The 15,130-nt window shown below is 38.5% G+C and overlaps 1 protein-coding gene and 1 long non-coding RNA gene across 2 annotated transcripts in view; one reads left to right on the top strand and one right to left on the bottom strand.

The window, feature by feature from the left end:
• LOC129782606 (uncharacterized) overlaps positions 1-15,130 on the top strand; it is a 110,768-nt gene that overhangs the window by 35,719 nt on the left and 59,919 nt on the right. The window lies entirely within an intron of this gene.
• Positions 1,232-12,073, bottom strand: KRT23 (keratin 23). The gene is made up of 8 exons (XM_005232648.4): positions 11,622-12,073; positions 7,951-8,033; positions 6,337-6,493; positions 4,580-4,741; positions 4,364-4,489; positions 3,401-3,621; positions 2,441-2,472; positions 1,232-1,757 (listed from the first exon to the last, which is right to left on the bottom strand). Exons 1-8 carry the CDS (start codon positions 12,036-12,038, stop codon positions 1,654-1,656), a joined length of 1,302 nt encoding a protein of 433 aa, XP_005232705.3. The 5' UTR covers positions 12,039-12,073; the 3' UTR covers positions 1,232-1,653.

Raw genomic sequence — 15,130 nt, forward strand, 5'->3', positions numbered from 1 at the left:
GATAAATGAGTATCTAAATAACACAGAAAATTGTTCAAGAAAACCTAGGCACATTTTGTCCAGATGCTACAAACACTGAGTCTGGCTTGTTGGGTCTGGTAAGCCATAAGGAAGGACATTGTTTATTAGCCAAGAGTTACTAATCCTGTATTGCAAGTTTTACCCAATTTAAAGAAACCATTAGGTAATCCATTCAATGCTTTTGGGATCTCTTTGTGCAACAAGGGTGGAGGGGGGGGGCGGGGGAAGGGGAATCTTGAACTGGTCCTAACATGCCAGTAAAAAAACACTGCATCATAGAGATGGACTTTATTTATTTTAAATCTGCATTTTCTTTGAAATTTTTACTTTCTTTGGTGAGCCTTGTTTCAAAGCAAAGCAGGTAACAGGAATCCTTTATGAAAGTCCCTTATGAGTAGGTATGAAAGAGCACAATGACAATCCACTCACGAATATGAGACTGCCCTGAACACACTGTTTTATATGCAGACATTGACTTTGGAATGCAAATCCATACAGGCACTCATTATGCTCCATTTTGTCTCTCTTCATTCTGCTTTACAGCCTTCCTCGCCTAAACAGTCCTAATAATATTTCAGGTTTTCTTGCTCAGCTTTTAGCTTTGTGTATCAATGGAAATTTTGCTATTGCTGTTAGGGTCTCCTGCTGAGTGGGTGATTGGGCTGGAGTGAGATGGGGAGCTTGGATTTGCCTAAAGAACTTGGGCCTCTTATGTTAGTATGCATTGCACACACCAGTCTATCCTGACTACAGAACATGTCAGCAAAACCAATAAACATTATATGAAAGCAAATAACTGAAACGTTTTTTTGAATTAAATGGGTCACTGAGAAAGAATGAGAGGATCTGGGAAAGTACTTAGAATCCTTGAAGGAAAGTGTGTAAAGACAGTTAAAATATCTCTAAAGCTGAAGAATAAAGAGATGTTTCTAGGGTGACTATTTTAGTAAAGTGTACTTCACAACATTCCTACTGATAATGTGGTTTTAAACAGTGACACTGAAAAGTTGCATGTAGGGAAATCTAGTAGTTTTGCTTATGTAAATGTCACTTGTAGCTTGTGTCACCTCTTTTTTCCTTTTTTGTGTCCTTCCGGTTTTACACCTCCTAAAACAATAAGGCTTTTGCAGTCTGTACCCATGTCAGTAACACTGCCACTTTGGGCTGGTGCATATGTAAGAAAAAACAAAATCAGAAATTACAACCACCAGAAAAAGTAATGGAAAAGAATTTATTGGTATATGATGAGAGACATAAAATCAGGAGAAAAGCTGAGAGATTATTCACTTTAAATTATAGTTAATTTGTAGAGCAATAAATGAATCACAGATGGAGATTCATGCCCCAGTGAGATGTGCATAATACATGTATTACCAGCTCAGCCAGTCACTTTCATGGAATAGCTTTTCTTCAGTGTTCTGATGACTAAAAGCTCTTTAAACTAGTAATATCAGCTATACCTAGCTCTGTATGGCACTTTTCATTATTAAGCTGCAAATCATTTTAGGAGAACGTTTGCTATAGTATCCCTCTTTTACACACAGGGAGACGAACATACAGCACGTAGTTGCACAGAAGGGTTGTCAGAGCTTAGCCTGCTAGGAAAGCCAGTAGTTAGCAGAACTCTTTACTTCAGGCTTGCTGGTGGATCTCGTTGATGGTGGAGGATACCACCTGCCCATTCACACTGTCATGGACAATTGCTTTGATCTTCCGATGGGTCTGCCCCGTGTGTTCTTAAAGAAAAAGAAAGCTTAATTAGACAAGTTAGACAAGAAGCAATGCTGAGACAAGATGATGCAGGGAAAGCTTAATTTACAGTAATTTACCAGCTACCTCCTCAGCTGATTTATCTTTACATGTTTCCCTTTAAGTCAATAGTTACTATTGCTCTTTTTGAAATGTACTGCCAGAAAGTCACCCTGAGTCTTGTCCAGGTCAGGGCAAATGAATAATACAGCTACATCCCAGCCAATGCAAATCTAACTTCAGAGCAGATTATCCTAAATGTCTGTAGGTCATGCTCATGCCAGAATATGAGTTTCCAGACATGCAGATTTTCTGTTTGCTCACAAGCCCTAACACTGTTTTAGTCACCAAATGGAGTCTCGATGCCTCCTCATATACCATGAAAGCTTTAGTCTCGAGTCTGAGCTTTGGACAACGTAGTTGACTAACAGAGGTCAGTCTGAAGCAGTCTGCCAGGGGGCAGGCATAGCAGAATGTGCTCTGAAGTCCAGCTCTTCACAAGACCAATGAATCACTGAAATTATTCTCAAATATGGCCTCCACGAGAATTAATTGCCGTGCAAACCTTTCATAGCTCATTCAAGTAAGCTTAAAATTATTCTGAGTAAAAATTGATGGGAAATGACAACGGTTAAGAGTCACTATAGAGAACAAAATATGGGACTTTTACCTTTAGCTTTTGATTCAGATTTTCTTGCTACCCTGTGAAGATAATAAAACAGAAAAAATAATTATTATGCTAATTTCAAGAAGTTATTCATCCTCTTCTTCTCACTGATTCTAAGGAGACCTGATACCACTATAAAAAGAGATTAAAAAAAAAGAAAAAAGAAAAAAGAATTCTGTTTTTATACCATGAAAACTTTTCCTCTTCGGTAGTCTTAGGTACAGACACTCTCAGCTGAAACTGTTCCTGTGTACATTCATTATTGCTCTACTGTGGACAGCTGCATTGTTTCTCATATATTCTGAGTTGCCTAAGTCAATCTTGTTTTGACTTCTGACAGATAACTCCGTACTTGGTGCCATACTGTCCTGCCTCCCCGAGATTTTCAGTTATAAAGGCTGCTAAACTTCCTTTTTCTCATTTTGTTTAAGTAAGACTTACTCTGTATCTGAGGTGAGAGAATAAAGAATAGAGGCCCAAAGGTGTCTGAACACAGACATTTCAGACAAGGGAAACCAAACAACCCATCAGCAGAGGGGCACACAGTACAGATTTTGTGTGCTGGTATTTGTAACTGCAGATGGCTGACAGAAAAAGATCTAAACTTGTCTCCAGGCTTCTTTTTGATCTAGAACTTGTTTTGCAGATAGGAAATAACTGTGAAGTTAACTGAAATTGGCATTTTTTCCCATGCTGAGACAGGTATACTGTGGGTATACAGATTATTATTTTTTTTTAATAAGAAGTTATGTTAATTTAGGTAATCCAAATTACATGGATACACATTTCTCTGTATCCTAAGTGGCTTCAGCTTTTTATTATGATCCATCACATTAAAATACCAACCCTTGATGTAGTATGGAACTCACAAGCTTTGATTAAGCATAAACGAACAAACAAATAAATAACACGAATATGAGAACTCTCTTGTCATCTATTCCAGTCAGGGCGGCTTTGCCTTACCCGTCAACATTCCCTTCCAGCAGCAGGCGGTAAGTGGAAATTTCCTTCTCCAGGCGGGTTTTGATCCCAAGAAGAACCTTGTATTGGTTATTTTGCTGCTTAATGTCACAACGAACCTGGGTTAGCTCTTCCTCACATTTGGAGATTATCTGCTGCATGTTTTGAAGTGCAACAGCATAGTAATTCCGAGTGTCAGCCAAAGTGTCTTCCAGCATGCGTTTCTAAGACAGCAGATAATACCAATATTATGTTTATTATTTATGTGGTAAATATAATGCAGAAATGCCAGAAAATTTGGTCTCTAGGTAGAAGATTGCAAAATTAAGACTGTGGTAATTTAAACACTTACGCATTTGCATGACTGTTCATGTAAAGACAGCAGAATCATGAAGCTGTGTCATGTGTGCATAATGAGAGGCAAAACCTGAGTAATTTATCCCTGCCATATTCTTTCTGCTCAAAAGCTGTGCTCCTGTAACAGTTAACTCTATTGTCAGTTCTGCATTTACTGTCCAGAATTGCTCCAAAGTCTCCAAGTCATGGGCATATGAGCTTTAACCTGTGCAAGAGCTGAGTAATATTTTTGAAGATTCCCCGCCAACATTTTTCAGTTCATATATTTCATGCATTATAACAGGGGTTGTAAATATGAATTTTGTATTACTATCCATCTACTTGGACATTTTTTCTTTCTAGATCATGGAGGCAGCTATCCCATCTCTTCTTCACACCCCATATTTTGTTCCAAGGACAGACAGAGATTTTTCACTTCTTGGTGGTGGTTGCTGAATCTATTTTGCATATTCTGGCAAAGTTAGCATAGTCCGAATTCCAGTTTCACTGGTACTTTAATAACTACAATAGTTATGCTAGGCTATGGATTTAAATGAAGAATTGGTCCATGACAGTTTCTGAGAATATGTGAAGTAACAGTGCCCAGCCAGAGATGTCTACAATAGATACCTTACTCATCTGTGCCTGCAGCTCGATGTCCAGGGACTGTAAAGTACGGGTTAGATCCTTGATCTCATTCTCATTGTGCTGTATCTGTTCTGGATTAGGGGCTGCTGCCAGAGACATAGCTGTGCTCTATAAAGCAAAAGCAAGAGAAAAACTTCTGATTCTGGTTAGTCGTGTATAGAACAGAGATCTTTGAAATGAGCAGAAAATACCTGTTACCTGTTCTTTGTACCAAGTGTCCAGGCTTTGACGATTCTTTTCAATTATGGCTTCATAATCTTCTCTTATTTCTGCTAGAATCTTGGCTAAGTCTTCAGGAGGTGCTGCATTTACTTTTACATTGACTTTGAAGTCTTGTGATGAGCGATTTGCTTCCATATCCTATTCATATATTAGCAGAGGAAACAAGCAAACTTGTTAATTAGAGTGGAAAGTTTTCACTCCTGTCTTGGCTTCTTCAGTTCCCTCCTTTCACAATACCCAAAATATTTTTTTCATTATGGTAGGTTAATTGTTATCTATATTCAGTTAACACTATTTGCAAATTTATATATTGATAATACTATGATGTGACTTAAACCAATGATTCGTATCTGCTTCTGTGGCAGAACTGTGCTAGAGAACTCCGTAAAAAACATGTGAAAAGATCTTTTTGTATAATGTTCTGGGAGTTATATACTTAATGAAGAAGCACTGACATTTTTTATTTATTTATCTATTCAGAACCCAAAAGCTCTGATGAAAATCTAACAGTAATTTCGTCTTTCTTACCCTGTATGTTAATATTTATGGAACTATAACTAAGTTTACAGGAGAGAAATGTAAAAGTTCTATGTAATTGTTAAAGGAATAATTGGATTAAAGCATATAATTACTGTGTAAACAACATAATTACAGGACAAGTCAAGCAGGTATGGTAACATTCCTTTTGGTGTAGCACAATCTTATGTGCTAGGTACCATTTTCAAAAGCACCTAGGCAAAGCAGCATTTCAGGGTATGACATCATGGCCTCCAAAATGCAGATCAACTGGACATACTGATGTCTCTGTTGGTTGCCCTGCTTCCAAGAACTGTTTTATTATAGCTGTTCAGTAGTATCCTTGGCAATAAGGGTTCAGCCAAAGACCTCTTCATCTACTGCTGTGTAACCCTTGTGTTTCTATTTTCCATTTTAATAATCCATAGATACAGAGTAGGGTGTTTAGTTCTGCATTAGGTAATAACAGAAAATATCATCAGATCGGGCGAAATGAAAACAGTGTGCTGTCAGGCAGTGGTATTATATTTATGTGGGAATAGCAGAGACCACTGTGGTATAGCTCTGGAAGAAGTCAGAGCAGCATGATTTTTGACAATTATCTAACTATCGTGCTTAGGATTTTGCAAGAATAAGTAATTTTACTTGACTTCACCAACTATTGTTTCTAATGTTGGACCTTCAAGAATTCAAGGTCTGTTTAGTTCAGGTCATCGTGCTCTAGGTTACCCTGCTTGAGCAAGGGGGGTGGACAAGGTGACCTCAAGAGGTCCCTTCCAACCTCAGCTACTCTGTGCTGCTGTGGTTCTGTGAAATGAGATATCCAGAGTTGAGGGAAAAGAGAGTGATGGGTAAAATTCAACAGCAACCAATAACATTTCCTATTTACTTGAAATCTCTGTCTATTTATATCTAAGTATTTCTGAGAATATTTCTGTCAAATACATAAGTTATTATTAGCTATGTATGACGGATGGATAGGTGGCTACAAAAGAGTGGGTGAAAATACAGCGGTTTGTTATCCTTTCTGAAATCCCAATTTAATTGGTAAAGTAGTACACAAACTTTGTGCCTCATCTGACTCTTTGGCTTCTTTAGAAACATGATTAGATTCTGAATCATCAATCCCATTTATAGATTGTGGATCTTACTCAAAGTTAATTACATGGTAGCGAAGATTTGTGTGATAGGATTTTACCAAGTGGAACTCTTTCTACCTCCTCATGGTCTTTCCTCCTCAGGATGTGCTCTTCTCTCAAACCTTCAATTTCCATTTCCAGATCTGTTGTAATAATGGTCAGGCCATCGAGCTCCTTACGCAGGTTTTCAACATCGAGCTGCACTCCCTGCCTGCGAGACTTCTCTGCTTCATACCTTTATCAGGAAGAAGAAGATAAAGCATGCTTGTTAAGAACAGACTGCTTCTAGCCTCTTGTATAAGATCAAAGAGAAGTAGACTTGCTTAAGTCCTCTATGTAGGGAACTAGAGAGAACAAAAAACCAAGAAAACAAATTCTGTTTCTAGCATTTGTTCTTTGAATATTCTTGAACAGTCTTAAAAATAAGATGGGTTTAATTATTGTTTTTCTTTCTTCCTTAAAACTTCTATGTGGTATGAAACCATTATTCGCTTTCATTTTACTTTTTTGCATTTTAATAATATATTCACCAGGTTGTGAAAGCTTTGACAATATAATTCTCAAAAAACTGCCAATAAATATGTAAAAATAGTATCAACAAGCAATGCTCCAAAATGATAACTTTTCAGTCATTTGTGAAATAGGAAAAATGTCATGGAAACCAGTTATTAGCATCTCTCTCTAACCTTTTGCAGTTTGCCATTTGTAGGGAGCCAAAGACAGAAGGACACTTTTGTATCTTCTCTGGGGCACATGAAGCACTTTTGCTCCTCAGAATCTTGCCCTTTACTTAATTTTTTATGGGCTCTATTGATGTTTCTAAATTCAATGTATTAGACTCATTCTACGATTCCAGTCTCTCAAAGTAGTTCTACTGTTTCCTCTTTATGACAGTATTGAATGATAAAGAAAGAAAGGCATGGCTAGATAAGGCCTACAGTGTTCAAGGTCTTTGAGTTTTTTACGATCTTACCAAAAGCTGAGATATTTTTTTAATAGCTGATCATCATCTGTTGAAAATAAGACAGATCTTCCTAATTCCTGAGAAGTCTAACTTACAGGAATGTAAATTCATTTCCTTTGCAAAGATCTGCCTGGAAGTTTTCTGTCCGAACATTTTGGCTTTCTAGTTGATCTGAGAACTGTCTTTCAACAGTGTACTGAAAAACCAAACCGTACTGGTAGCTGAGGGAGGACTGGTCCCTGTGTCACCTTGGAACAAAAATTCACTGTGGCAAAATTCATGAGGCTCCAAAGCAGAAGATACCAAAAGATGGGTATTTCCTGCGGAGCTGGACAGAAAAGATGGTAAGTACAGGAAATAGATTTGGGCTGGACTGGGAAAGCATAGGGCAGAGAAGCGTTAATTTGTATTCCCAGATGGCAGTTTTAAATGCCTTTTGTCACACATATCAAGTGTCTGCTGTAAAACCTGCTCTTCAGGACCTGAACCAAGTATCATAAACAGGGTGACTCAAGATAGTTCAGCAATCATTTGTGGTTTTTACATCCTTTTTATCCTTTCTGGGTTTTATCTTTTTTTTTTTCCTTTTTCTGTTCTACATTGGTTTTATTTATCCAGTATCACCAGAAAACCTCAGTAAAATCAGTTTCATATTGGATTATCAAGAAAAAGCAGTATTTTGCTTAACTCTCTTTCAAACTTAATAAGGAAACCATAGAAGAGCTTACTTGAGCCTGAAGTCTTCAGATGCCATGTTAGCGTTATCAATTTGTAAAAGGATACTGGCATTGGTGATCTTGCCTTCCTCAATCTGGAAAACAGGAGACTCAGTGTTGCCATATGGTGGTGGTGAATAACCTGTGATGTTTTAGACTCCCTGCTGCTTGTAGGAAGTATCTAAATTGTAGAATTCCCATGTTAAGGAGAGAACATGAATAAAAAGAGCTTAGTTTCCCAATTCACTTACATGCTTCTGCAATTTTTGTCCATAATCTTACTTTTCGCTTTATCTTACTTTTCTGGATATGAAGCAGGAGGACTCATCTTATTTATGGCCAGGTAGAGGATATGAATAGTATTACACAAACTTCATGATGTATTACAGCATAACAATCACTGTCTTCCTTCTTTTTTTTGTAAACTGATTTTAATTCTGTTTAGCATTGCTTGAAAAGCAGCCTTGATCATCTCTAGGGCACATTTCAGTAAGAACCATTAAGCTGTGTCTGAGTACAATCAAAAACCTGAAATTAATCATATGCTAAAAAGTAAGCACGTGTATAAACACCTTGCTGAATCAGTGTTGTGGTGCAGAGATGTAACCATGATGGTAGCAGCAACTTGTGAGCAGGGCCCCTCAAATCCACCGTGTGCTTCAGTCTGGAGCTGCATGGATTATCATTTTGAGAGTAACACTAGCATCTAGCTGTCACTGTCCATTCAGTTATTAACCTATAACTGTATTGAATCATCCAGCAGCATGGAGTGATTAATTCTTGTTTCTGATTTTGCTTTGGGATGTTGAAAATTGCCCCGAAAGTGCACTGCATCTTTCCTTCAGTGTATTCAGCATGCACTGAAAAGAGTTGTAAGTCCCTGTTAACATGAAGTAGCTTTGAACTATAGGTCTGAATATGAAAAGCTCAGTATTCCATTCAAAATCTTTGAAAGAATTCTAGCAGGAACTCATACATAATTACCAGGAGCTAATAACTGTGGGACGTTGTGTCCTTTTTTAACAAAGAGGAAAGAGAAGCATGGTTGCAGTTCCAACAGCTGTCTTCACTCAACACTTACAGAGCAAAACAAGGTGCATTATGGCTGTACAGAAATCATTAGCTAGTTACAGAGCTCTCAGCACCTTGAAGTAAAACTTCCCACACCTAAATGAATCACAAAGAAACAAGGAAATGGCAAAATTGTCCTGAAGTGTCAAAAGTTTACTGCTCATGGTAAAAACGAAGGTGCCTATGGAATGTTTTAACTAATCTGTTAGGAGACTGTACATCCTTGAGCAATTAGCAGCACACCTCGGATACTGCCCTGGGACATGATCAAGGCCAGCGGAAGAAGTATAACAGTACCCTGAATGTGTTGCTGCCTGGAATTTGTTGTCAGAGAAGAGACAATTGTTGAATACATACTTAAGAGAGTAGTAACTTCTACTATGGAAGGTAACAAGGCAATGAGAAAGCAACGTGTGAGTTCTTCAACTTAGTGCCATTTCATAATCGTGCAACACAGCAACACATTTATGTAAATGCTTTACGACTCCTTCTGTGCAATCTGAACAATTGTCAGTGTTTTGCCAGCTGCTGTAGGATGTTGATTGCTGTGCCAGTTGGCAGTGCATTTCAAATGTGGACATTTATCTGTTTACAATGTTACAGAGTCCTTCACTACATCCATCATGAATATGGGTATATCAGTAATACCAATCTGCAAATTTACAGATAACTTACTTAAGAACTCACACATTATTATATATGAAACACACTGAAATTCCTTCTCAAACTAGATTTTTTTCAAGAAGGCTTCCTGCATTAACTTCTTCCTCAGCATGTCTTGTGTCCTTTGTCTAACAGCATTGATCCTGTCTCCTTGAATTCTCTGTAAACCAGTTTGCTTATTTAGCGGTACAAGGTGTTTGAATGAGACATTTACCGGAAGAACTGGTGCTATTTTACTTTGTAGCTGTGTTAGAAAGGATTCAGGATGGAGCAAAGCAACGTTGCTCCATCTGGCATGTTCATCCAGAATTCAGGTCCAAAATGTAGAACCCAAATGATTATAAGCCTCCAAGTTTAGACAGCCAGGATATCATAGACTTTCTGTGTTATTTGATCTAGGATCCTAAATTATATCTAAATTTCATTTTAGGTGCTGAATTATTTTCACCTTTTCAATTCATGGTTAGTTAATGTAATTATATTTAATAAATAGATGCTATATTTTCACTTGTTTTACTGACAGTCATGGTGCTAATTGCAGTAATTTATAGAGAAAGTGAAAATTCTGCATTAAATCACTAAATTGTCACCTGTAAATAATCCTTTACTAGCCTTTCCTCCCCACTATGAGTGTGCATTCAGCACTGGCTGAGACCACCATTAGCCTAAGAGGTGCCTGTAGCCAGGGATAGCTATTTAAGTGAGGACTGTCAAAAAAAAGTGTTTTGGTTACAACCTCTTCAAAAGTGAGAGCTTCACCCCAATCAGCATTATGTTTTTATCTTATTGTCTTCCAAAATAGTTCTGATTTATTAATTCCAGATCAGTGCAAGCACATTTATATTCTTGATGAACAAGTTTTTATCTCTGGATCAGTTAAAAAAAGTGCTGAAGTGGTAGGTCTGGAGATGGATGACCTTTCGTTATCCTTAAAAGAGAAATAGGTGATGACAATTCTGGTTCTCCTTACACATTGTCTGTGGTCGGAGTGCCTCATCTTCTGCCTGGAGGCAACACATTTAACAGCGAGCAGGGAGTTTGATTAAGTCCCTGGCCGCAGTCAGCGAAAATGCAGGGTAATACTATTTCCAGTCCCTTTTGAAAAAAAATGCACAGGGTCTGGAGAATGCCAGGTAACCAGATTATAAAAAGTGGAGGGAAAACTACAGCATCGCATTTGGAATACCTTTGGGTTTTGCCCCATATGGCTATATAAAGTCAATTACACTGATTAGTCACACAGATGGTTACAGTGCTAATATGTTCATTATGAATACAGATTAATATTATGCTTAAATTTAAAGACACGTGAGTTCAGGAGATTGAAAGAGTTACTGTTGAACGTTAATATTAACTACTGGCAGGAACCAGAAATTCTTCTTTTAATTATAGTGAAAACATCCACAAGGAATTTGTCACTGCTATTTTCTTAATTACAATGAAGTATTTTTCCATCTGATTACATAAGCTCATTGGACCCAAAACTCCTGTAGTTTCATTGTCTGCTACCACAGGAATCAAAGAAATGAAGTGCAACAGTATGTCTAAGGACAGCATGTGTGAAGGAAGGCAGTCTTCTCAGTTTGCCTGCTTTGTAATTTGCTTGAATACATGTGCAGTCAAAAAGAGCAGATTCTGCCAGACATAGTTACTCAAACCACAGTTTCATGCACAGAAACAAACACTTGGCAGCATATAAATCCCTTTATTACACCAGTCTTTGCAGAATCCCCCTTGTCTCCTAACAGCCTATCTTTCTTGTACCCCATTCTACTCCTTCTGAACATGAAGAATGCCTATGTCCAGGTCCTGTAACCACTTTCATTAGTATTTCTACCATTTAGAAGTGTTTATTCAACTTTCTTTAAAGGAAAGCCATCAACATAAATGAGTACCCAGATTCCTTAAAAGAGCATAGAATGACATAGTCACTTATAGCTCTGACTTACCTGTCTTTGCATGTCAGTGACGTTTTGCTCGTATTGGTTGAAGTCATGCCTCTTTCCGTGAGACTTTGTCCTGTGCCACTCTAGGATGCAGCTTTCCAGCTGAGTGTTAGCTGCTTCTAAGGAACGGACTTTGTCCAGATAGGCAGCCAAACGGTCATTCAGGTTTTGCATAGTCTGTTTCTCATTCCCACCCAGGAAGATGCTTTCCCCATGGTGCTCGCCGAAGCCTCCCCAAGGAGCCCCTCCTCCAGTAGCCAGCCAGAGGGGTCTGGCAGAGGAGAAAGAGGCATGTGTGCTGCTGGCACAACCATCTGCACTTGAAGGTCTGTAAGAAGTTCCTTGCTGGGCCAAACCACACCCTGAACTACCCCCGAGGGTCCCAGAAAAAAATTGAAAAGGGCCTTGGCTGGTGCTCATACTTAGCTCTGTTGTGAATCTAACCCAATGTTTGACTGACTAGCACTGAGCAGCTCCTTAGCCTTCTCCAAGCAGCTTTATGCCTTTTCCTGTGGGAGTTTCCCTTCGATGAATGACTACAGCAACAAGATTGTGTCATCATGAAACGTGCTTCCTCTTGGTCAATTCTGAAGCATTTATGAGCCTGCACACACTGTTGTTATTTGGAAGCACAGCCACATACCAGATTGCTTTCCTTTTGGTTGTTTTGGTTTTTTTTTTTCTCTTTTCTTTTCATATTGTAATAGTGAGGTGTGGCTAAAATCAGTAGGTGTGGAACAGGATCAGCTCTGCCTCAGACATTTTTCTAACCCTGCAGTTAATATCATATTTTCCTGCTTATGAGGGGAAGAGTATTGTCCTTTATAGAAGAAGTGGGAGCTGGAGCAGGGATGGGTCTTTCAGGATACTTTTTTTCTGTTGTAATTCTCAGGCTTTAGAATTACAGCAGTCTGTGAGTCCTGAAACGCAGCATGTCCTATCAGGCTGTCATTAACGTACCAAACAGCTTCAGCCTGTATGAGACATGAGGCTTTAATGAAGTTATCCAGCCTCTGTCATTTGACTAAAATTCCAGTCCCAAGTAAGGCCCAGTTACTGCCTTCAGCTGCGCATTTCCAGGCAAAATACATGAGAATTAAGTACTTAACAATCTTTTCTGCTGATTTTTTTCACGATTTGAGGTATAGTCATATTTCAATAGTCTTGTTGAAACAGATACTAATGCAGCAATTTATCGCAGTTATTGCAGTTACTAGTATTAATACTATTAAGGCATTTACATGTGTACTAGAGAAAATATTTAGAATATGAGTCTAACAACACTCGAAAAATTCAAGTAATTATTTAAAGCTACCAGCCCTAAAAATTGACCTGGCAATCATGTGAACATAGTCTTTCTCAAAAGTTTCAGTAATGTTCTGTCAAACTCCATCCATCGAATATAGAACAGGCAAGTCTGGCTTCTGCAGAGATTCTCTTATTCCTCGTGCTGATGAGTAGGAGGTAAATTGTGAAACATTCCTATGGCAACAGCTGAGGTTATTGGATTTGCCTTGTCTTTCAGAGTAGTTCTGGATGGCAGCTGAGGGATGGGGTAGGGGAAGAAGATTTGGGAAGAGCTGGAAAGCTGAGTGGGCATGGGCTGTCTTGGAAATGGTGCAACGTCTTTTCCTTATAGCAGTTGAAGGCTCAACTATTCAAGAAGATCTTACTTAGCACTGTTATTCGTTCTGAATGGTGGGGTCAAAGAGACTGTACAAAACTGGATTACACTATCCTGGAAGGAACCTGAGGGAATCTCTTTTTCTCTGCTTAGTTTAAAATTTTTCAGTAATAAAGAATTGCTGCACGTCATCCTTTCCTGGGATGCTTCCTGGGTCTCACTGCCTGGTCAGGGCAGGTTTTGAGCTCCTCCCTGTGGTCTGTGTTGACTCTACTCCCTACCTCTTGATTTTCTTTTTACCAGTTATGTTTCCATTGAGTGCGTATTCCTTCTTATTCCTCATGCACTTCATTGTATAGAAATACTAACATTTTGAATTGTTTGGAGAAATTAATCATTGAAGAGGTGGGTTTCCAGTAAGTACCAGCTATGCCTATCACAAAATATTCTGATAACATCTACTATTAATAGCTACAGTTTAGTGTCTGCCCTGCTGCTTGAGAGTGAGAAAAGCTTGAAGCACCAGACAAAAAGTGAAGGTCTAACTTGAAAAAAACCCCCAGTTACAATAGAACCAGTGGTATCCTGCTGTTCCGTTCATCTCACCAGAGATTAATTTCAGACCGAATTTTTTAGCCTGGCAGTTCAGCAAGCTAATTTTCTATAAGATATTAAAATATACATGCATACATAAGTACATAACATTACATAAAATGAAGGGAATCCTTTGTTTCATGTGAAATTGCTCAGCGAACTTTATAACGTGCCTGGCAGCAAAACTGATAGTTTGTGAGACAGAATAGCCTCTGTCTTACTCCCTGAGAGTTTCATGGGATATCATGCCATCATGAAAAACAGAATTCTATTTTTTCTAGCAAGTAATACAAAACGAAGGTGATCTGGCAGATAGGAAGTGTTTCCTCTAAAGCTCAGCCTTCTCAAACTGGAAAAGGCACCACACAGTTTTCATCAACATCTGTTGAGGATCTATGGAAAAGACAGAAAAACTTATTTCAAAACTACAGCTCTCCTTTGTCAGGCTGGCATTGTGGGACTTGGTTTTAGTCAGCTATTTAGTCTACCGAGCACAGAATGAAAGCAAAGGTCTCGGTACAAAGGTAGAACATGGTCAGCAGATGGCACCATTAGATAGGGACTTCTCTTCCCCTGCTGCAAGCTGGGGAGCTGCTCGGCAGGCCCCACCTAGCAGGGGCCGAGGAATGCATAGTCCCAAGTTGCTTTATTTGGGAATCATAATTGTTTTCCTGAATTGAAAGATGAAAAGCAAACGGAACTGAATTTATAGGCTGCCATTTCATGATAGGGAGAACATTTTGACACCTACATTGTACAGGTAAATACCCTGCAACCGTCACTTGTTGATTCAACTCCTCCACCTGAAATACAAATGGATAGTTGCCTTTGGCTGTAGAATTTCTGTCTCTTGCTCTCTGATACATATGATAGTCACGTGATTTCTGGATCAGGAAAAAATATAATTTGCATTGTTTAGTTTTTCCTTTCTGGTAGATCGTGAGGTTTCTTGGCTGAAGTTTGCATCTTTCCAGTGGGAATCAGCAGTATATGTGTTTCCTAACAGTGGTATACCAATGATCCTGCAGCGTTGCTCATGGCCAAACTGTGGGGCTGATGCTAGCAATGTAGATACTTTTTTTTAAGTGTCAGAAAAGAGAAGACATAAAAATAGTGGCTCTAAGAAGATTGGAAGGAAAATAAAACATGTAATTCTAGAATTATACAATTTTTGTAGATACTATTATGTTGATTGAAATACCCTGCAATGAAGTTAACAACCATCTTCTAAATAGATTATGTGTGCAAAATACAGGATTTATGTAAATGTTTTTTATGCTTCTGAAGTTGGGAT

Source organism: Falco peregrinus, chromosome 18 (genome assembly GCF_023634155.1).
Source record: "Falco peregrinus isolate bFalPer1 chromosome 18, bFalPer1.pri, whole genome shotgun sequence".
NCBI lineage: Eukaryota > Metazoa > Chordata > Aves > Falconiformes > Falconidae > Falco > Falco peregrinus.

Bases quoted from the DNA above. Each gene is read 5' to 3' on its own strand.
- KRT23 (XM_005232648.4), bottom strand. From the start codon at position 12,038: ATGAGCACCAGCCAAGGCCCTTTTCAATTTTTTTCTGGGACCCTCGGG. The intron at 8,034-11,621 runs GTAAGTCAGAGC...CCTGTTTTCCAG, and splicing joins TCACTGACATGCAAAGACAG to ATTGAGGAAGGCAAGATCAC. The intron at 2,473-3,400 runs GTAAGGCAAAGC...TTATCTTCACAG, and splicing joins CTGGAAGGGAATGTTGACGG to GGTAGCAAGAAAATCTGAAT.